This window comes from Salvelinus sp. IW2-2015, linkage group LG11 (genome assembly GCF_002910315.2).
Source record: "Salvelinus sp. IW2-2015 linkage group LG11, ASM291031v2, whole genome shotgun sequence".
NCBI lineage: Eukaryota > Metazoa > Chordata > Actinopteri > Salmoniformes > Salmonidae > Salvelinus > Salvelinus sp. IW2-2015.
The window spans coordinates 21805299-21827458 of record NC_036851.1 but is presented as its reverse complement, the minus strand read 5'-3'; the positions used below and the strand labels follow the sequence as shown (position 1 = coordinate 21827458).

Below are 22160 nucleotides of genomic sequence, written 5' to 3'. Positions count from 1 at the left end.
ATATGTGTTATTTTATAGTTTTGATGTCTTCACTATTTTTTTTACAATGTAGAACGTAGTTGTGACTGGTACTGGTACTGTATATGCATAAATGAACACATATTTCTATGAACTTGACCTAAATCTGTTGTTTGGGCAGATTTTTTTTAAATAATGGACTTTGGAAGATCGGACGATTCTTCTTGGCACTTATAACATGACGTGGTTGATCGCAGAAGTGTATGGTTGCCTAGCAACTTGGAACGCCGTGGGAAGACAGACAGACAGAGCGACCGGGCGATCTGATAGTCTTTGTTTAGCAGTTTTGTTTTGTTTTTGTGCACGGATTGTATTCATTGAAGGACATGTCATCTGCCAATCCAACCGATATACGGCCTGATATGTTAGCTAACGTCGGTAATGTTACAGGTTGTGTTTGCTTTGATACTTGGTCAATGTGAAATAGCTAGTTTAGCTACTGACTAACGTTATATCATGCTGATTTGCTATCCTGCTTCTGTGATTAGGTCAACAGGTTGATGTTAGACTTTATTATTTTGATTAGATAGTATGTCAGCTGGAGGAAGTCTGTCATAGCTGCCAGTGAGATTAATTGTTTCGCTACAAATGAACAGTAATCTAAACTATTGTAACGACAAGTATTGTTTCTTGCCGCTAGCTTGCACAATGCCTGAAATGGATTCAACAACTGATGATTGATATTGACATTGGTAGCCAATAATATCAATGATGATATTGACTTTTGTAGCCAATATCAAGAGATCATTCTTATAGGCAAACATTGGTGTCAGACTTTGCCTTGCTAACTTGTCACCAGTGCTTGCCTGATATCAGACATACCAAGAAGACAGAGGCAAAAATGGCTTCAGAGTCAGTGAAGGTAGTGGTCAGGTGTCGGCCGATGAATGATAGGGAGCAAATCCTGAATTGTAAGATGGTAGTATCAGTAGAGATGAGTAGGTGTCAGTGTTTGATCAAGAAGCCAGGGGCAAAGGAGGAGCCACCAAAACAATTCACCTTTGATGGAACCTACTTCATTGGCCAAACCACTGAGCAGATGTACAACGAGATCGCCTACCCTTTGGTTGAGGTAGGCCTACAATAAATCCTACTACATTTCCACAACTTGATTTTGGTGGATTTCAAGCAGCAGCACCATCTCTTGGGTTATTGGACACCTCCAGTAGAGATCTGAAATGAAATACATGTCACAGTTAGGAAAACAAGTGTGCCACTGCCACCTAAGCTACAGTATATCCCCTTGCTAATGACCTTGGAGCTCATCATTTAGAGAAGAGGCTGCTATCAATCTACTGCTGAAATTAATTGTAAGCATATAGGCCTATTGCTTAAAAAAAATCTACAAGCATGTCAATTTGTCCTTGCACTGTCAATTGAAAATGTGATGGTTGATGCAAACAGACTGTTCTTTCTACTGACAGGGGGTGACTGAAGGGTACAATGGAACAATTTTTGCATATGGCCAGACTGGAAGTGGCAAGTCCTTCACCATGCAGGGGGTATCTGAGCCAGCAGCCCAGAGAGGGGTCATCCCAAGGGCCTTTGAGCACATCTTCGAAAGCATTCAGGTACAGTCTTCACCTTCAATATTGTAATGCCACCAAGGATAAGTTGGTGAATTGCTGTGGTTGGAAAAGCTGACCTCAGACAAGGCCTTGACTGGCAGGGCCTATTTGAGTGGCCAGGTTGTATTACTGTAGGTCACATGAATGTGCTTCATTATCAAGTGTTTCCTATCAAGAATAGGTTCTTATTCATTAGTTGTCTTCTGTGTAAGATAGTGTGCAGAAAATACTAAGTTCCTGGTGAGGGCTTCCTACTTAGAGATCTACAATGAAGAAATCCGAGACCTTTTGGGAAATGACACCAAACAGAAAATGGAGGTAAGAAAGCATAGTACCAGAATATTAGAGGGGTATTAATTTTTTAAGTACTGCACATTTATGTTTCTGATATAGAGGTTGTTTCTTGCCATGGGATGATAGGAAAGGAAACGCTTCATTGTGCGGTGGGCATTTGTATTTCCGGCACAATGGTTGTTACCGTGGCGAAGAATAGGACAGGGAAGTGTGTGCATGTTTGTGAGTTTGTTAAGGTGTCCTCATATGATGACAGGTTTGTTGTTTGTGTGCGTGTGCTTGTTGGCGGATGCCAGCTGAAGGAGCACCCAGAGCATGGTGTATATGTGCGAGACCTCTCCTTGCACACAGTGCACAGCGTGGGGGAGTGTGAGCGCATTATGGTGCAGGGCTGGGGGAATCGATCTGTGGGCTACACCCTGATGAACAAGGACTCCTCCCGCTCCCACTCAATCTTTACGATTCACATGGAGATCTGCAACACAGGTGAGATCACCCCTCTGTCTGTGCATCAACACACACAAACTCAGTCATTCACAACCCGCCTCTACAGATGAGTCACTAATACACACATATTCAGTGAGTTAAACAGAAACTAGTGAGGAGGCTGGAATGTTGAGTCATATTTCTGTCAGAACAGCCCTATCAGCTGCATAAATAACCTCAAAAACCATATACAGTGCCTTCAGAAAGTATTCACACCCCTTGACTTTTTCCACATTTTGTTGTTACAGCCTGAATTTAAAATGGATCAAATTTAGATTTTTGGTCACTGGCCTACACACAATACCCCATAATGTCATAGTGGGAAAAAAATGTACACACATTTTAACAAATGAAAAGCTGAAATGTCTTGAGTCAATAAGTATTCAACCCCTTTGTTATGGCAAGCCTCAATAAGTTCAGCAGTAAACATTTGCAAAACAAGTAACAATAAGTTGCATGGACTCACTCTGTGTGCAATAATAGTGTTTAACAGGATTTTTTTATGAGTACCTCATCTCTGTACCCCACACATACAATTATCTGTAAGGTTCCTCAGTCAAGCAGTGAATTTCAAACACAGATTCAACCACAAAGACCAGGGAGGTTTTCCAATGCCTCACAAAGAAGGGCACCTATTGGTAGATGGGTAAAAAAAAGCTGACATTGAATGTCCCTTTGAGCATGGTGAAGTTATTAATTACACTTTAGATGTTGTATCAATACACCCAGTCACTACAAAGATACAGGCGTCCTTCCTAACTCAGGTGCCGGAGAGGAAGAAAACCTCTAAGGGATTTCACCATGAGGCCAATGGTGACTTTAAAATCATTACAGAGTTTAATGGCTGTGATAGGAGAAAACTACATTGTAGTTACTCCACGATACTAACCTATGCGTTCTATGGAAAATAATGAACGACGTGGAAGGTGTGTTCCATGAAGCGCTAGCGGAGAGGAACTGAGCTTCCACGGAGTTGCATTATTTTCCAGGGAACGCATAGAGCCCTGAGTTGATTATCCCTTTTATACCATTAACACATTTGCCACTAGAAATGTGTTCATTTGCCTGTAGAAATGTGTTCAACGTCCATTGAAGTAGCTAGCAAGTTTACTAGATAGCTAAAGTACTAGTTGCTGTGGTAACCAAACAAACAGACTTGTTAGTTTAGCTAAACAAACCATCATTCCTAGCTTGCTATTATGAAAATCGAATTCAACAATACCAATACTGTTTTCAATCCGACTTGCTTTCAAAAGCAGCTCAAACAGAACATGTAAAAATGAACTATAGCCATTAAATTCTACTGTGGGAAATAATGCACGCCCTAGAATGCCCTTCAAGCTAATCAGAAAGGAGTATTCAACAATTTCATGATATAACAAGTGTTATGTTTGGGGCAATTCCAATACAACACATTACTGAGTACCACTCTCCATATTTTCAAGCATAGTGGTGGCTGCATCATGTTATGAGTTAAGGGGGGTCCGACCCAGTACTAGATTAGTGTACCTAATAAACTGTTCGGTGAGTGAAACATTAGGAACATTGGCTCTTTCCATGAGACTGAACAGGTGAAACCTATGATCTCTTAAATCACTTGTTAAATCCACTTCAATCAGTGTAGATGAAGGGGAGGAGACCAGTTAAAGAAGGATTTATAAGTCTTAAGACAATTGAGACATGGATTGTATATATGTGCCATTCAGAGGGTGAATGGGAAAGACAAAAGATTTAAGCACCTTTGAACAGGTATGGTAGCAGCTGCCAGGCACACCGGTTTCATTGTGTCAAGAACTGCAAAGCTGGTAGGTTTTTCATGCTCAACAGTTTCCCATGTGTGTCAAGAATGGTCCACCACCCAAAGGACCGCCAGCCAACTTGACACAACTGTGGGAAGCATTGGCATCAACATGGGGCAGCATCCATGTTGAATTCTTTCGACACCTTGTAGAGTCCATGCCCTGACGAATTGAGGTTGTTCTGAGTGCAAAAGGGGATGCAACTCAATATTAGGAAGGGGTTCCTAATGTTTTGTACACTCAGTGTACATAACATAATATTCTGCATATTGGTTGTGGTCGAGGAGTAGCTGGCGAACTACCAATGGAGACCAGTTGCTGCAAGGTGCCTTGTTCAATTACTCTCAGAGGACATGTCTTTTACTCTGACCTAGGCTCAAAGGCTTCCCCCTGGATGTGACATGATATTCCCTCCCTCCCTCAATGACTATTGACTATCGCATTTCTTAATTTGTTAATTTAGCTACAGTACCAGTCAAAAGTTTGGACACACCTACTCATTCAAGGGTTTTTCTTTATTTTTACTATTTTCTACATTGTAGAATAATAGTGACGACATCAAAACTATAAAATAACACAGATGGAATCATGTACTAACCAAAAAAGTGTTAAACAAATCTAAATATATTTTATGTTTTAGATTCTTCAAAGTAGCCACCCTTTGCTGATAACAGCTTTGCACTTTTGGCATTCTCTCAACCAGCTTCACCTGGAACGCTTTTCCAACAGTCTTGAAGGAGTTCCCACATATGCTGAGCACATGTTGGCTGCTTTTCCTTCACTCTGCGGTCCAACTCATCCCAAACCATCATCTCAATTGGGTTGAGGTTGGGTGATTGTGGAGACCAGGTCATCTGATGGAGCACTCCATCACTCTCCTTCTTGGTCAAATAGCCCTTACACAGCCTGGAGGTGTGTTGGGTCATTGTCCTGTTGAAAAACAAATGATAGTCCTACAAAGCGCAAACCAGATGGGATGACGTATCGCTGCAGAATGCTGTGGTAGCCATGCTGGTTAAGTGTGCCTTGACTTCTAAATACATCACAGACAGTGTCACCAGCAAAGCACCATCACACCTCCTCCTCCATGGTTCACGGTGGGAGCCACACACGCGGAGGTCATCCGCTCACCTACTCTGCATCTCACAAAGACATGGCGGTTGGAACCAAAAATCTCTCATTCAGACTCATCAGAACAAAGGACAGATTTCCACCGGTCTAATGTCCATTGCTCGTGTTTCTTGGCCCAAGCAAGTCTCTTCTTATTATTGCTGTCCTTTAGTAGTGGTTTCTTTCCAGCAATTTGACCATGAAGGCCTGATTCACGCAGTCTCCTCTGAACACTTGATGTTGAGATGTGTCTGTTACTTGAACGCTGTGAAGCATTTATTTGGGCTGCAGTCTGAGGTGCAGTTAACTCTAACTTATCCTATGCGACAGAGGTAACTCTGGGTTTTCCTTTCCTGTGGCGGTCCTCATGGGAGCCAGTTTCATCATAGCACTTGATGGTTTTTGCGACTGAACTTGAAGAAACTTTAAAAGTTCTTGACATTTTCCAGATTGACTTGATTTGATTAACACTTTTTAAAATTACTACATGATTCCAAATGTGTTATTTCATAGTTTTGATGTCTTCACTATTATTCTACAATGTAGAAAATAGTAAAAATAAAGAAATACCATGGAATGAGTAGGTGTGTCCAAACTTTTGACTGGTACGGTATATTTACATACAGTTGAAGTCGGAAGTTTACATACACCTTAGCCAAATACATTTAAACTCAGTTTTTCACAATTCCTGACATTTAATCCTAGTAAAAAGTCCCTGTCAAGGTCAGTTAGGATCACCACTTTATTTTAAGAATGTGAAATGTCAGATTTTTTTTATAGAGAATGATTTATTTCAGCTTTATTTCTGTCATCACATTCCCAGTGGGTCAGAAGCTTACATACACTCAATTAGTATTTGGTAGCATTGCCTTTAAATGGTTTAACTTGGATCAAACGTTTCAGGTAGCCTTCCACAAGCTTCCCACAATAAGTTGGGTGAATTTTGGCCCATTCCTCCTGACAGAGCTTGTGTAACTGAGTCAGGTTTGTAGGCCTCCTTGCTCGCACAAGCTTTTTCAGTTCTCCCCACACATTTTCTATAGGATTGAGGTCAGGGCTTTGTGATGGCCACTCCAATACCTTAACTTTGTTGTCCTTAAGCCATTTTGCCACAACTTTGGAAGTATGCCTGTAGTCATTGTCCATTTGGAAGACACATTTGCGACCAAGCTTTACCTTCCTGACTGATGTCTTGAGATGTTGCTTCAATATATCCACATAATTTTCTTCCTCATGATGCCATCTATTTTGTGAAGTGCACCAATCCCTCCTGCAGCAAAGCACACCCACAACATGATGCTGCCACCCCCGTGCTTCACGGTTGGGATGGTGTTCTTCGGCTTGCAAGCCTCCCCCTTTTCCTCCAAACATAACGATGGTCATTATGGCCAACCAGTTCTATTTTTGTTTCATCAGACCAGAGGATATTTCTCCCAAAAGTATGATCTTTGTCCCCATGTGCTGTTGCAAACCGTAGTCTGGCTTTTTTATGGCGGTTTTGGAGCAGTGGCTTCTTCCTTTCTGAGCGGCCTTTCAGATTATGTCGATATAGGACTCGTTTTACTGTGGATATAGATACTTTTGTACCTGTTTCCTCCAGCGTCTTCACAAGGTTCTTTGCTGTTATTCTGGGATTGATTTGCACTTTTCACACCAAAGTACGTTAATCTCTTGGAGACAGAACGCGTCTCCTTCCTGAGTGGTATGACGGCTGCGTGGTCCCATGGTGTTTATACTTGCATACTATTGTTTGTACAGATGAACATGGTACCTTCAGGCATTTGGAAAATGCTCCCAAGGATGAACCAGACTTGTGGAGGTCTACAATTCTTTTTCTGAGGTCTTGGCTGATTTCTTTTGATTTTCCCATGATGTCAAGCAAAGAGGCACAGAGTTTGAAGGTAGGCCTTGAAATGCATCCACAGGTACACCTCCAATTGACTCAAATGATGTCAATTAGCCTATCAGAAGCTTCTAAAGCCATGACATAATTTTCTGGAATTTTCCAAGCTGTTTAAAGGCACAGTCAACTTAGTGTATGTAAACTTCTGACCCACTGGAATTGTGATACAGTGAATTATAAGTGAAATAATCTGTCTGTAAACAATTGTTGGAAAAATTACTTGTGTCATGCACAAAGTAGATGTCCTTACCGACTTGCCAAAAACTATTGTTTGTTAACAAGAAATTTGTGGAGTGGTTGAATTTTTTTTTTATGACTCCAAAATAAGTGTTTGTAAACTTTCGACTTCCACTGTATGGGCTGCAATTCAGCTGTTAGCTGCCAATGTTGTACAGCATGATTGACAAGCTCAACCTTATATACAGTGCATTCGGAAAGTATTCAGTCCCCTTGACATTTTCAACATTTTGTTATGTTAAAGACTTATTCTAAAATTGATGAAATATTTTTTCCCCTCGTCAATCTACATACAATACCCCGTATTGACAAAGCAAAAACATGTTTTTAGACATTTTTGCAAACTTATAAAAAATACAAAACTGAAATGTCACATTTACATAAGTATTCAGACCCTTTACTCAGTGCTTTGTTGAAGTCCCTTTGGCAGTGATTTTACTGAGGAGTGGCTTCCGTTTGGCCACTCTCCATAAAGGCCTGATTGGTGAACTGCTGCAGAGATGGTTGTCCATCTGAAGCACTGTCAGAGTGACCATCGGGTTCTTGGTCACCTCCCTGACTAAGGCCTTTCTCCCCCGATTGCTCAGTTTGGCTGGGCAGCCAGCTCAAGGAAGAGTCTCGGTGGTTCCGAACTTCTTCCATTTAAGAATGATGGAGGCCACTGTGTTCTTGGGGACCTTCAGTGCTCCAGTACCCTTCCCCAGATCTGTGCCTTGACACACTCCTGTCTCGGGGGTCTTTGGACAATTCCTTCATCCTCATGGCTTGGTTTTTGCTTTGACATGCACTGTCAACTGTGGGAGCGTATATAGACAGGTTTGTGCCATTCCAAATCATTCCAAATTCTGCCAATCAAGTTGTGGAAACATCTCAAGGGTGATCAATGGAAACAGGATGCACCTGAGCTCAATTTTGAGTCTCATAGCAAAGGATCTGAATACTTAATTAAATAAGGTATTTCTGTTTTTTATTTTCTAACATTTGCAAAAACTCGTAAAAACCTGTTTTCGCTTTGTCATTATGGGGTATTGTGTGTAGATTGATGAGGAAAAAATGTTAATTTAATCAAATTTAGAATAAGGCTGTAATGTAACAAAATGTGGAAAAGGAGAAGGGGTCTGAATACTTTCCGAATGCACTGTATATGCATACACAGTGTATCTAGATCTCAGGGTCCAAAAGAAGGGAGAGAAACTAGTACGGCAGATTATGACAGCTAACTCAACCATAATGCGTGTTCTTGTCTGTGTTAGCCCTTGGCTTTGAGGCCAAACATTCACTGTCTGTGTCCTGTGGTCTCAGATTCAGCTGGCGAGGACCACCTGCGTGCGGGCAAACTGAACCTGGTTGACCTGGCAGGCAGTGAGAGGCAGTCTAAGACTGGTGCCACCGGGGAGCGGCTCCGTGAGGCCACCAAGATCAATCTGTCCCTGTCGGCTCTGGGCAACGTCATCTCTGCCCTGGTGGATGGCCGCTCCAAACACATCCCCTACCGAGACTCCAAGCTGACCCGGCTGCTGCAGGACTCCCTGGGAGGGAACACTCGCACCCTGATGGTGGCCTGCCTCTCACCTGCAGACAACAACTATGAGGAGAGCCTGAGCACCCTGCGCTACGCCAACAGGGCCAAGAACATCCAGAACAGGCCCCGCATCAATGAGGACCCCAAGGATGCCCTGCTCCGAGAGTATCAGGAGGAAATCAAGCAACTACGCGCCCTCATCTCTGGCCAGCTGGGCAGTGGCAACCTGTCATGTGAGAACCATGTTTTTCTCCACACTTTGTCTTACCATTGAGAGTAAGAGTTTTCACATAGAAGATCAAACTGCTAGGTTATTATGTCTTGTCTAAAATTTGATTATTCTCAATTGTACCATTTTCATCAGCGCTTCTGGCTGGTCAGTTGTCTGCGGGGCCCTCTGCTGGTCCATCAAGGCCACAGTCCAGCAGTACTTTGGAGGAGAAGGAGAAGATTAAAGAGGTGGGTAGGGTACTCTTCCACAGGGTTAGTTGACTGAGAGGCTGTTGAGTGGGAGGGGTAGATGAACTGACCTATTTGTGACCTCCAGGAGTACGAGGAGAAGCTGGCTAGGCTTCAGGCTGAGTATAATGCTGAGCAGGAGTCCAAGGCCAAGCTACAGGAGGACATAGCTGTTCTGCGCTCCTCATATGAGACCAAGCTGTCCAGTCTGGAGAAGTCTAGGGCCAGCAGAGGGCACTATATCACCACGGCTGGTACCATTACAACATCCCTGTCTACATTAGAATAACCAACCAATTCATTATCACACAGTTAGACAACCATAGCCAAGGATTTTAATAAAAGATTTTATTAAGATAAATACCTTTAGCACTCAAGTGTATAGATGTTGCTCTAGTACTTTACATGATACTATGCCTTGTTTTCTCATTGCCTAGAGTCAGAGATCTCCATTCTTATGAAACAAGCTCTTGAGGAGGAATCATGCTGTGTCACTGCTGCCCCACATGAGCATGCTGATTTGGAACCAGCCCTGGCCAAGGTACACATGCCTCAAGTTCCCAGTACTTGTGGATAACAGGTTATGCATGCATTTTGTAGTAGTACACATCAGAATAGAGCGGTCCCTTTAATGCCGTGTGTAACTTCTCTTCTTGTAGGTGAGACAGACACAGGCATCTCGCCAGGTGACCAGTGTCCAGACAGGGTCTGAGGGGGAGGAGAATGCAGACTCCCCTCCCATTGGCACCCCAGGCCCTCTGGACCAGAAGCATGTCCTCGAGAGGTGAGTGACCACACACCCACAATATACCCTTTGCATAACATCATGTCCAGTGGTGTGATAGTGTGACTTGGTGCCCTATCCTGTCTCCAGGCTGCAGCAGTTGGAGCAGGAAGTGGTGGGAGGGGAGCAGGCTCGGAACAAGGAGTTACAGCAGAGACACCGACAGAGGAAGACCCTGGCAGACCAGAGGAAGAAGCAGCTGATTGAGGCCCTGGCAGAGAACCGTGAGGAGAGTGACAATGTGATGCTCAATGTCTACGACTCCATCCAGGAGGAGGTCCATGCTAAGAGTCGGCTCCTAGAGAACACCCAGGGCAAGGTGGGTCATCTTCATGGAAAATAAATGCCAGATGAATGATTTATCTACTAGCACGCATGTTCCTGTACTAGATTTCTTACGCACATTTTTAAAAATTGATTCTGATTGCTGATTCTGTTAAGAATACATTATGAACTGTGATATAGATATAAGATTTAAGAGTAAACCTAAGCCTGTATGGTCTAGTTTTAAGTGGTGTTCTCCTGATGTGATTTCACAGCTGAAGGCGGCCAAGCTGGAGATCCGGGACCTGCAGGCGGAGTTTGAGCTAGAGAGAAACGACTACCTGGTCACCGTCCGCAGGCTGGAGAGGGAGGGCCATTTGCTGCAGGCACTGCTGGAGCGCATGGCCCCTCTGGTGCGCCGTGACTGCAACTACAGCAACCTAGACCGCCTGCGGAAGGAGGCCACCTGGGATGAAGATGGCACCACCTGGAGGCTGCCTGAGGTGGTGGTGCAGAAAACGGCCCTGCCATCAGGTGAGTGTAGGACGGGGAGAAATTATGTTGTGAGGATTTCTTTGAAGATAGGATTAATGTTCACATTTTTTGTGGATGGACTTTTTGTGTAGATTTTATATGTTGAGATTGCGTGGATCCTCTGTCCCATCTCTCTTTCAGCAGTAGCTCCTTCAGCTCAGAGGCTCTCTGTACGCAGGAGCTCAGTGGCTGACACAGGAGAGTCCTTTCCGGTGTGTACTCATCTTTTTAAAAACGTTCCTTATGGGATATGAGAATTAAAACATAAAATGTCTATGATCCCTCATTGTTGCCTATGTTTTGTGCAGGATGACGAGGACCGATATAAGGAGATGTTGAATCGCAGCGACAGCGAGAACTTCGCCAGCAACTACTTCAAGCCTAAGAGAGCCAACCAGCTGCTGGGCGGTGAGCCCCTGAAGGGACTGGGTAAGACCAGGAGCTACAGGCCCTTCCCCTGACCCCACAGCCCAGGCTACAGGAGGGAGAGCAGATCTGCTCACTAAAAATGTACTGTATTTACACAAATAAACTATGTTAGCCTCGCCCAGCCCAGTGCATTTTCACTGCTCTTACTGTAAATGTTGTACATGAAATGGATTTTTTTTCTTACTGAAAACTGCAGAGGGCACTCTTATCTGAGTTCAACTGTCACTGGAGTTACAACTCAAATCAAATCAAATGTATTTATAAAGCCCTTTTTACATGTCATAAAGTGCTTATACAGAAACCCTGTCTAAAACCCCAAACAGCAAGCAATGCAGATGTTGAAGCACAACTGTGACTGAGGTGTAGTTAATGTTAACATAAAAACAGGCAAACTATGAATCGGTATTTAATAAGGTGTGCAGGCCGAAGGGGGAGGTGCCTGAAATTATAAGAAAATAATACAATTCAGATACTTTTGGAATGAACTTTTGGAATAGCACCACATATAATACCAACGTACTGCTTGCTAGTATACAATTGTTTTATAAGGGTCCAAGTCAGTTACTGGAAACATTAAAAAGATCTAGCCTGCTATCCACTTAACTTCAACAGATCCTTTGCCCTATATTTGCTGTTGTCCCACTGATGACCTCTTCCCCTGCAGCAGTTCACTCAGCACCCCAGGGGAACGGGACGCCTCACCTGACCTCCAGCGGCTCCAACATCGGCCCCTCACTCAGCACTGAATCCCTCCTCCCTCGTCCCTTCCGCCTCGAGTCACTGGGGATCACCCCATCCAATGGCAAGGTGAAGAGGAAGAAAAGCAAAACGCACATCCCCTATGAGGGGAACTGAGAGAGCTGGGCTAGAGGGGCACTCTTCTGCAACCTCTCAATTTTTACCTGCCACCCTTTCTGACTCCTAGAGACCTCACTATTTGTTGACTTGTTTAGGTAGAGTATTTCGTTAATCCACTGTGATTGACCCTGTGGTGTTGGTGCACTATTGAACTTTTGCTAACCAGCAATATAATGTCACGTTTACATGGACACTTGGTCTGGCAATGTGATGTTACTGGTGTGTTTGTTTTTTAGTACCTTTTTAAATGTTAGCTAACATTATGCTACTACCTAATGCCACACACCATAGTGCTTGCACTGACTCTTAAGGCTGTGATATGATGGTTTATCCAACCCTGAATGTACTATTTATCACTGTTGTGGTTTTTGGATTAACTGTTAATACAATATATTTTCTGTAGATCTTGTTCATTTCATGTCTAGTTCTCAATCACTTCACAGAATGCGTCTGGTTGTAAAATATTTAGCTGTGAGCATCAGTAATAGGAAGGTCATCTTCACCATCAGGGAAGAAATGAACAAACATGTTAAACCAGTTTCAATGTGACATCAGATGGATGACTCAACGAGTGCTCTGCGGCCAGGGTGGTGTTGTCATATTAGCAGAGTGTTAACAGGCCACAGGTGACCGTGTAGGTTAGCCTCCGGTTTCCTGGCCTCTGAAAAGATGTGTCAAAGACAAACCTCCCTGTTGTCTGCAAACAAGACAAGTGTGGAGCGACCTTGTGATCTCCAGGGAGCTGAGTGACACAGCCAACTTGAATTGGTTTTTACAAGCAATCTGAGCCAGGCTTCCTCGGCAGAAAAATGTATTTAGCATTCCAGAAAATTACAAATTACAATACCTCTGACAATTCTGAGTATGACATTTAAGTTAATGTCCCTAACCACATACATTGCCATCACAATGGAAAATCATTCAGGGTTGTGTGTCCCTTTCATCTGAATATCGATGAATCAAACCATCTCTTCTTTCTCCGTATCGTGTTTCCCACTTAGGCAATGGATAGATTTTTTTCATCTATTGTTCAATATGACTTGACCGACCGCGGTCATTTCAGTTGCGAGATGTGACACCATCGTATGCAAAGTACTCTGCTCAGACTTGGATACGGCTCCACTATAATAATACCTCACTGAGAGAGAACTGCAGTGGTACTATAGAGACACTGATGATATGACAATTACCAGAGAATGTTCCAACAATATATAAGATACTGACCTTTCTCTTATACTGTTAAATGAAAAGAAAGAGCTCTTTGGACATCAACAATGACCAGCACAGAAAAGAAAGCACTGGTCGGTCTGTTCAGTAGGACAAGTTCATAGAGGTGCAGTCCAAGATAATCTGATGACACACAGACAGCTGAGTAGGCTTTCTCATTGCGAAAGTGGCATGTGTAAAATTAGTAGTCTGTAAGAGAGGAGGGTGCATCGAGGGGGAGAAAGGTAAGGCAGGTGGAAAGGTTGTGTTTTGGGTGAATAAATGTTTCTTTGGGACTTGTTGGGACTTGTTTATAGTAAATGTTTAAAAAAATAACATTACAGTAAATGGGGACAGTACGTGAAAAACAGCACATCTTGATGTCCACTTTATTAACAATATCTTATTTAATGTGAAGAAATTATATTTACCTATTAGAAACAATTTGAATATCAAAATCACAAAAATGCTACTTACAATTATACACTTACTATAAAATGTGCTAATTGTGATGTTAGCCATTTTTAAGAACCAGGAAGAAAAAAAATCAAGTCACACCCCCACAAGAGATATCATTGAAAAGCCCAGAATGTCCTCTCAAAGGTACAATGGGCCCTAACACAATGGCATGTATGGCCTTTAGAGATATGGACCAAAAACAAATGTCCATTAGAGAAGACAAAAATGTATTGTTGGGTCTCGGGAATATAAATAATTCTTTATCTTTTTTTACAAAAAATATTCTCTGATGGGGCTGTGATGGTTGGAAAAACATGGCTGTAATTTAACAACAAGAAGCTCAGTCTGGTTGGGGGAAATTAAGGAAATGTTCACAATCTGACACAAAATAGGCTAACTTTTTAGTGTATGGTCAAATACATGTTCTCATCTCAAGCATACAATGAACGCAGTCTGTTACACAGCAATTATACCAAAAATATGATGAATAGGAAAGGGGGATACCTAGTCAGTTGTACAACTGAATGCATTCAACTGAAATGTGTCTTCCGCATTTAACCCAACCCCTCTGAATAAGCCTGTTGCCTTCATTCCTCTGATCTACTGTATAAGTGTGCAGTGACTGATTCTGTAACAGCAAAACCCTTTAGAAACACTTTGCAAATATCATGTTAATAAACAACTGACATGAAAACTAAACTGCAGTAAGAGGTTTTACAGACAGAAAAGGAAGAAAGAAGGTATTTTCCTGATAAACCAGCACATTTAGTGCTAAAAATATTTACAGAAATCCATTCAATTCCCTTTTTATGCTGCTTCTCTGCCTACGGTGGTGGAAGTCTGTTCCATTTGATACCCCTTTTATATATCCATTTATCCACTGGGAAGAGATACGGCTACCTTCTCTCCAGGCCTAGTCTTTCAGCAGCCCCAGCTTCCTAAGAGCCTCTCGTCTGTCTTCTCCCATGCTGGGCACCATCACCACACTGAAGCCCGGGCAGTGCGGGGTCTTGTGAGTGGACACTGGCTGGGCAGCGAGGGTTGTTTTCTCCTGCTCTGGGGCTTTGATGGGAGCAGGTGGGGTGCAACGTCCATCCTGGGGAGGTTTCCGGTGGTCGGCCACGTAGGTCCCAAGCCCCACCCCAGAACGCTCTAGGGTGGCAGCTTTGACCCCACTGGGTTTGGTCAGGTGTGAGGGCGGTATGGGGGGCTGCTCCTCACTCCTAGAGCGATGGAGGAAGCTGCTGCTTTGTACCGGCCTGCTGCTAGGTTCTCTGGGTCCTTGGGAGGTATATGAGGGCTGGCTTCTTGTTGAGTTACCGTGAGGTTGAGATTTAACTCCCACACTAGCTGAAGTTAGGTCACAGGTGGAGTGCAATTTGGAGGAGCACAGTGGCGTAACAGACTTAGGTTGGGACTCATTATTGTCGCTCAGGAGCCCCAGCTTCTGCAGGGCCTCCTTTCTCACCTTTTGGGGGTCCGACAAATGCCTGTCAGTGGGTGATGAGCTCAAGGAAGGGGCACTGGAGTCTGTGGTGGGGTTGGCTGTACCCTTTTGGGTATTCAGGGCAATGTGGGAGGGTATTTTGGGGGGTTTTGGGAACACTACTGGAGGACTGTCATTCTGCTTGCTGGGCTCTTGGAGGAGTGTGACCTGGGCTGGGGTGACTGAGGGGTCTCTGGGTGTGCTCCCATGGTGCAAGTCAATGGGAACGGCTGATGAAGAGGGCTGCCTGTTCCAGTCTCTGGTCTCAGCCGTGGACCTTTGAAGGGTTCTCTTCATGGACGCACTCTTCCTCAGCTGCACTAGGGACTCATAAGACAGAGGGCCCCTGGGTGAAGGGGGTGGTCTCTGACAAGGGTAGTCTTTGGCCTTTGATGGAGGGGGTATCACCACAACATTGACCTCAGGGGGTACATAAGGGTGATGGCTCTGAGATGGCGTGTTGTCCAAGGCAGTGACCTGGGGCTTTGGGTGAGAGTTCTCATTATTTGGGGGTATTCCTGGCCTGGGCTTGGACAGGATGCAGGAGGTGCTGTTGGCCAGGATGAACGGAGTAGGAACCAGGTAACCGTACTCATCACTGGGATATTTTGATACATCTAAAAGACAAACAAAATGATCATTAGATGCTTTTTTCCCCTGCTGAAATGGATGAATGTACTACAGTAGCGGTGCGTGGGTAAAAATCACTATGGAAGCCAGGAAAAAAAGCCATATCACAACCTGTGTGTTGTGATAAATGTGTTGTTTGCTCTATAACCTGTTAGTTAATTTGCCTAGCGACCGTGATACACTACATGACCAAAAGTATGTGGACACCTGCTCGTTGAACATCCCATTCCAAAATCATGATTACGGATATGGAGTTGGTCCCCCTTTGCTGCTATAACAGCCTCCACTCTTCTGGGAAGGCTTTCCACTAGATGTTGGAACATTGCTGCGGGACCTTGCTTCCATTCAGCCACAAGAGCATTAGTAAGGTCGGACTCTGATGTTTGGCGATTAGGCCTGGGTCGCAGTCGGTGTTCCAATTCAGCCCAAAGGTGTTCGATGGGGTTGAGGTCAGGGGTCTGTGCAGGCCAGTCAAGTTCTTCCACACCGATCTCGACAAACCATTCCTGTATGGACCTCGCTTTGTGCACAGGGACATTGTCATGCTGAAACAGGAAAGGGCCTTCCCCAAACTGTTGCCACAAAGTTGGAAGCACAGAATAATCTAGAATGTCATTGTATGCTGTAACATTAAGATTTCCCTTCACTGGAACGAAGGGGCCTAACCCGAATCAGGAAAAACAGCCCCAGACCATTATTCCTCCTCCACCAAACTTTACAGATGGCACTATGCATTGGGGCAGGTAGCGCTCTCCTGGCATCCGCCAAAGCCAGATTCGTCCGTCGGAAGCTCCAGAGTCCAATGGCGGCGAGCCGTACACCACTCCAGCCGACGCTTGGCATAGCACATGGTGATCTTAGGCTTGTGTGTGGCTGCTCGACCATGGAAACCCATTTCATCCTGACCAACAGTTCTTGTGCTGACATTGCTTCCAGAGGCAGTTTGTCACTCGGTAGTTAGTGTTGCAAACAAGGACAGACTATTTTTACGCGCTATGGGCTCTGTGGTCCCGTTCTGTGAGCTTGTGTGGCCTACCACTTCGTGGCTGAGCCGTTGTTGCTCCTAGACGTTTCCACTTCACAATAAAAGTACTTACAGTTGACTGGGGCAGCTCTAGCAGGGCATACATTTGACAAACTGACTTGTTGGAAAGGTGGCATCCTATGACGGTGCCACGTTGAAAGTCAACCTATGAAGGTTGCATGGCTGTGTGCTCAACTTTTTACACCTGTCAGGAATGGGTGTGGCTGAAATAGCCGAATCCACTAATTTGAAGGGGTGTCCACATACTTTTGTATATATAGTGTACATTCAGCCTCTTCCGAATTGAAGGAAAATTATGAAAACACAGAGATGAAAGATAAATAATTGTATATCTTTTTCTTGGTCAATTTTTTAGGGAAGACTGGCTTCCTTTGGCATCCATGAATACAAACCACTGAAGTACGGTATGTTGATATTCAAGAGGATGTAATTGCCTCCTGGGCAGGTCACTCACTGTTGAGCTTGTTTTGGCCCATGGAGGCAGAGAGGTGGGCCATCTTGGTGGCCACGTTGCCGGTGGTGGGCAGGCACTCAGGCTCATCATTGGACAGTCCATTGTCCTCCTCAGTCTCTAGGGACTCTATGGTCTCCTCCAAGAACATGAGACATGCCCTCTCCTCAGCAGACAGGTGCTTGAGGCTATTGTCACTCTGTAAGACACACCAGACCAACTTAAAAGACAAACAAATCGTTGCCATGAGTTCATCTGACTGAGTGAGTAGAAAAAGGGGCTTCATTGCCAAAATGTCAAACTGTCCCCCACAAATCCCTGAAGCTATTGTCAATTCAGTTAATTGTGAAATGCAGTCATTTGTCACAAAATCGATTTCTTGTTGGGACAGCTTGCTTTCCTATGCAGGTTCAGGAATACAACTTGAGAAATGTGAGGATGACCAAATGTACTTACAAATCCAGAGCTCATTCTGACAACACTGTCACAGCTGCCTGCACTGTCCATGCCAGTGATCGTCCCTATGGCGACGCCACCAGGCCATGTGTCACTCTTTGGCATTGTAAAGATGAAGGTTTCTCAAGTCCAAGGTAGTAATAGAAGTTGGTAGTGGAGAACCGTTCTTTCCCTGTCAAAAATAAATACAAAACAACTTGATGTATGAATAAAATCATTAACTAAACTTGGAACTTTGAATATACCACTCATTACTATTTCTTATCTAATTGTCCACAAATAAAACTTCTCCCCCCCCCCCCCCCCACACACACACACACACACACACACACACACACACACACACCACACACACACACACAACACACACCACACACACACAAACAACACACACACACACACACACACACACACACACACACACACACACACACACACACACATTTCTAAACAGTCAGATTCACATGGACCTGATGAATGGGAAGCAGAGCTAGTGGAGAATAACAGGGTATCATAGCTAAGTATTTTTCTGTGCGATATCTTAGCTAACTACTCTCCTGGCCACACGTGACTCAGATTACAGCACGCTACTCTAATCTCCTTCAGCAGGATCAATTTCAGCGAGAATGAAAGACAATACAAATGATATCCCTCCTTAACGCTGCATCCTACTTAACCATATACCTGTTGGTATAGATAGAGTAGCCTCTTCTGTATGTCTTTGAAAAATGTAGAATAATGTAGGTAACGATGGAGCTATTGTTGAACATCCCTCTTCACACCTTTTTCCATATTGTGTGAATGCACAACTAACAAACAAATGTGAGATAAAAACCTCAAATATTATATTGAAGTAGCTCTTGTGGTGTTGTGACTGAGACCATAATAAAGTAATACCTGATTTATAAGAAATGCCTCTACTCTGGTTTCAACACCTGAGTGGGGCTACTAAGTAGGTCAGTATACACAATAGCAGTCCTGTTCTGTTCACTGCTGAGGCTTTGTCACGTTACTGTGCTCCAGCCTGACCAGGCCATTTCCCTGTGGAAGTTAAGTCCCCTATCCACAAGCATTTATGTAAAGTATACATCCAACCTGCAATCTTCAGCTCTTGAGCTCTGAATTTGAATGTGAAGTTCGTGATAACGTTTGTTGTCTTTCAACCTGGCACAATCTAGACTGATCTCATGCAAATAGCAGGGCAGTAGCAGGTCATTCAGACAATGGATAGTACACGACATCATCTATTCTGGTTCAAAAGACAAGTGTTCCAAAGGGGAATAACAATACAGTCGATACTGGATAGAAAAGAAAAGTAATAAAATGCCTTATCAGTGGATATCAGTCTCCTACTGTATAGCATGTTCCAATGTATGTTTCACTAGATGTGAGATATGCACAATATCGAGAGCTTAGGACTTAAGATTCTATCTGCATTTTTGTCACCTATATGATACTGTAAATACCCCAATTCATGTTAAATTCAAAGGAATACAACATGAAATTGCTGACACCATTCAAACCAATGGGGATACAGAACCTTTTACATTTACGTCATTTAGCAGACGCTCTCATCCAGAGCAACATACAGGAGCAATTAGGGTTAAGCGCCTTGCTCAAGGGCACAGACTTTTTTCACCTAGTCAGCTAGGGAATTTGAACCAGCAACCTTGCGGTTACTGGCCCAACACTTTTAACCACTCGGTTACTTTACCGGCAAAAATATTTTTGTCACATACACTGGATAGGTGTACTGAAATTTGTTGTTTTACAGGGTCAGCCATAGTAGTACGGCACCCCTGGAGCAAATTATTGTTAAGTGCCTTGCTCAATGGCACATCGATCGATTTTTCATCTTGTCAACTTGGGTATTTGAACCAGAAACCATTCGGTTACTGGCTCTAACCACTAGGCTACCTGCCGCCACTTTTAAGTCAATTATCTTATCTCAGAATCTGCTTTTTGCAGATAGAACCTTCCAGTCCCAAGCGCTTAATATATTAAATTAATAACCTCCATTGTGTCTTGTACTATGTATTTCACAGATGTTTAACCAAGAGACAAAATACTTGAACCCTCATACCCCTAGCATGCCAATGTGTGCTCTATGGCTGAAAGCAAAGTCTTGGAAAATATTGCTTGAGGGTTCACAAGAAGGGAAAATAAATTCATGAAGGTTATCACCACACAGTATATTCAGTTGCTTTACTGTGTGTACAAAGCTTTAATAGCTATTATGCAGGTGGGGTAAAAACCTGCTGACATCTCCTCAGAATGACAGACCACAGATCATCTAGTTAATCATTACTTCAACTCACCACTTCTGACATAGAAGTACATATACTTATTAATCAGAACAATATTATTATCCACTGATCAAAGGGCTTACTCAATTGGCTCAGCTCTCTGAAGCCATTTGGGCATATTGAATCTAACCAATATGTGACTTTGATGGTGAGTCACCTGACACACAATGAAAAACAAATGTGTCATTCCCCATCCATTTAGGACAAACTGCACTATAAACATTGTTGCAGGAATTGTTCAGACATGCACATGCGCTGGGGCATTAAAGTAACATGGGCAATAACACTTCATTGTCATAAGGCAGGTTAAGATTTGCTAGCTGATATTCAACACCAGGGTCAAAGTATTTTTCTGATCTTACCACTCCCATTGGACTATTTCAGCTATGTTTTAACAAAGGCAATTGTATTGAGGATATAGCTCATATGAGTAAACGCTGGTATTGTGTCTTATTAACAGTAGCCATACAATCTTGGCAAAATACAGTAGCCATGCAAATAGTTTACAGCAAAATATGAAGACTATACATTTGTTTTAATTTCAAGAATCCTTCAGTTTAATATCAAATAAAATATACAAGTAATCTATTCCCTATTGTTTTATAATTTCGCTTACCTGTAATTCTACAGGCTTTGTGCTAGTAACACCACATTCCGTTAATCGCGCAGGTTTAGTCATCTGACCTGTTGCCTGTACGGTCGGGGCTTCTGTTCAGAACCTCGCTACTACAGGTGATAATAGACCATGTGCAACACATTATTAACCAATCAGAGCACAGTACACCTAGCAGTTAAGGCTTCGTTCAAGCTGCACATATATGGCTGCGTTTAGACAGGCAACCCAATTCTGATATTGGTCTTTTAGACCAATTAGTGTAAAAAAAAAAAAAAATCTGAATTGTTGCTGCCTGTCTAAATGCAGCCAGTGTAGTTGTAGGTCTACAAAAGATGGTGGATAAATGAAGATAGTTCACTGAGGCCGTTTACCGTTGAAAAAAATGGTCAGTTCTGGTCTACTTAATTGGTGTGTCTTCCATAGACTCATCGAGACTGGTCTAGTTAGTTCAATGGCCAAATTCGAGAGGATTAAAACCGTATGTATTATTGGTCAATTGTAAAGGACTGACTGATCTACGAATAATAACGAGTAGTTATTGATGATGGAAGTTTATTTGTAGATCAGTCAGTAGGCAGTCGCCTGCAATGACGAAGAAGCCCATTGACATTCATTGAACAGCGAGTGGGGTGCATCCCTTCCTCTTCCGTCACTGGGTGTACTACATGTTTTAGGGCTGCTAACCTTGATCCTGGAAGCAGTAAGCAATTTTGTTACAGTATTTAAAATAATGCCTACCACTAATGTCTTATATTCACAGAATACCTGTTTGAAAATGAGTGTAGATGTGTGTCACTGTAGTCATGCACAGGTTTCCAATCCTATTATTGGAGGTTGAAGGTTCTTTTAAAATGACATGTCTAATCCAGCAAATTGGCAATGATTCAATTGATTTAATCCTGTTTGCAGGATTGGGATTCATTATAGCTGCCTTTGGTCCCTGAACCCTGGTCCCATGTTTCATGAGCTGAAATAAAATATCCCCAAAATGTTCCACAGGCACAAAAAGATTATTTCTCTCAAATGGTGTGTACAAATTTGTTTACATCCCTGTTAGTGAGCATTTCTCATTTGCCAAGATAATCAATCCACCTGACAGGTGTGGCATATCAAGAAGTTGATTAAACAACATGATCATTACATAGGTGCACCTTGTGCTGAGGACAATAAAAGGCCACTCTAAAATGTGCAGTTTTGTCACAACACAAGGTTGAGGGAGTGTGCAATTGGAATGCTGACT

The 22160-nt window shown here is 43.2% G+C and overlaps 2 protein-coding genes across 3 annotated transcripts; one reads left to right on the top strand and one right to left on the bottom strand.

The window, feature by feature from the left end:
* Positions 1-222: 222 nt before the first annotated feature.
* kif17 (kinesin family member 17) lies at positions 223-12629 on the top strand. Of its 2 annotated transcripts, none has more exons than XM_023996409.2 (14): positions 223-1090; positions 1443-1589; positions 1803-1904; positions 2177-2366; positions 8718-9170; positions 9302-9396; positions 9485-9650; positions 9834-9937; positions 10056-10180; positions 10271-10499; positions 10720-10978; positions 11123-11190; positions 11287-11407; positions 12072-12629. In XM_023996409.2, the coding sequence occupies exons 1-14, from the start codon at positions 860-862 to the stop codon at positions 12260-12262; spliced, it is 2481 nt and encodes an 826-aa protein (XP_023852177.1). In that variant the 5' UTR covers positions 223-859; the 3' UTR covers positions 12263-12629. The 2 variants fall into 2 exon arrangements, with proteins under 2 accessions (XP_023852177.1, XP_023852176.1); XM_023996408.2 differs by having other exon boundaries at positions 11120-11190.
* Positions 12630-13544: 915 nt separating this feature from the next.
* LOC111969978 (specifically androgen-regulated gene protein-like) lies at positions 13545-21006 on the bottom strand. The gene is made up of 4 exons (XM_023996411.2): positions 20921-21006; positions 17999-18170; positions 17546-17741; positions 13545-16033 (listed from the first exon to the last, which is right to left on the bottom strand). The coding sequence occupies exons 2-4, from the start codon at positions 18101-18103 to the stop codon at positions 14844-14846; spliced, it is 1491 nt and encodes a 496-aa protein (XP_023852179.1). The 5' UTR covers positions 18104-18170; positions 20921-21006; the 3' UTR covers positions 13545-14843.
* Between the last annotated feature and the right edge of the window lie 1154 nt (positions 21007-22160).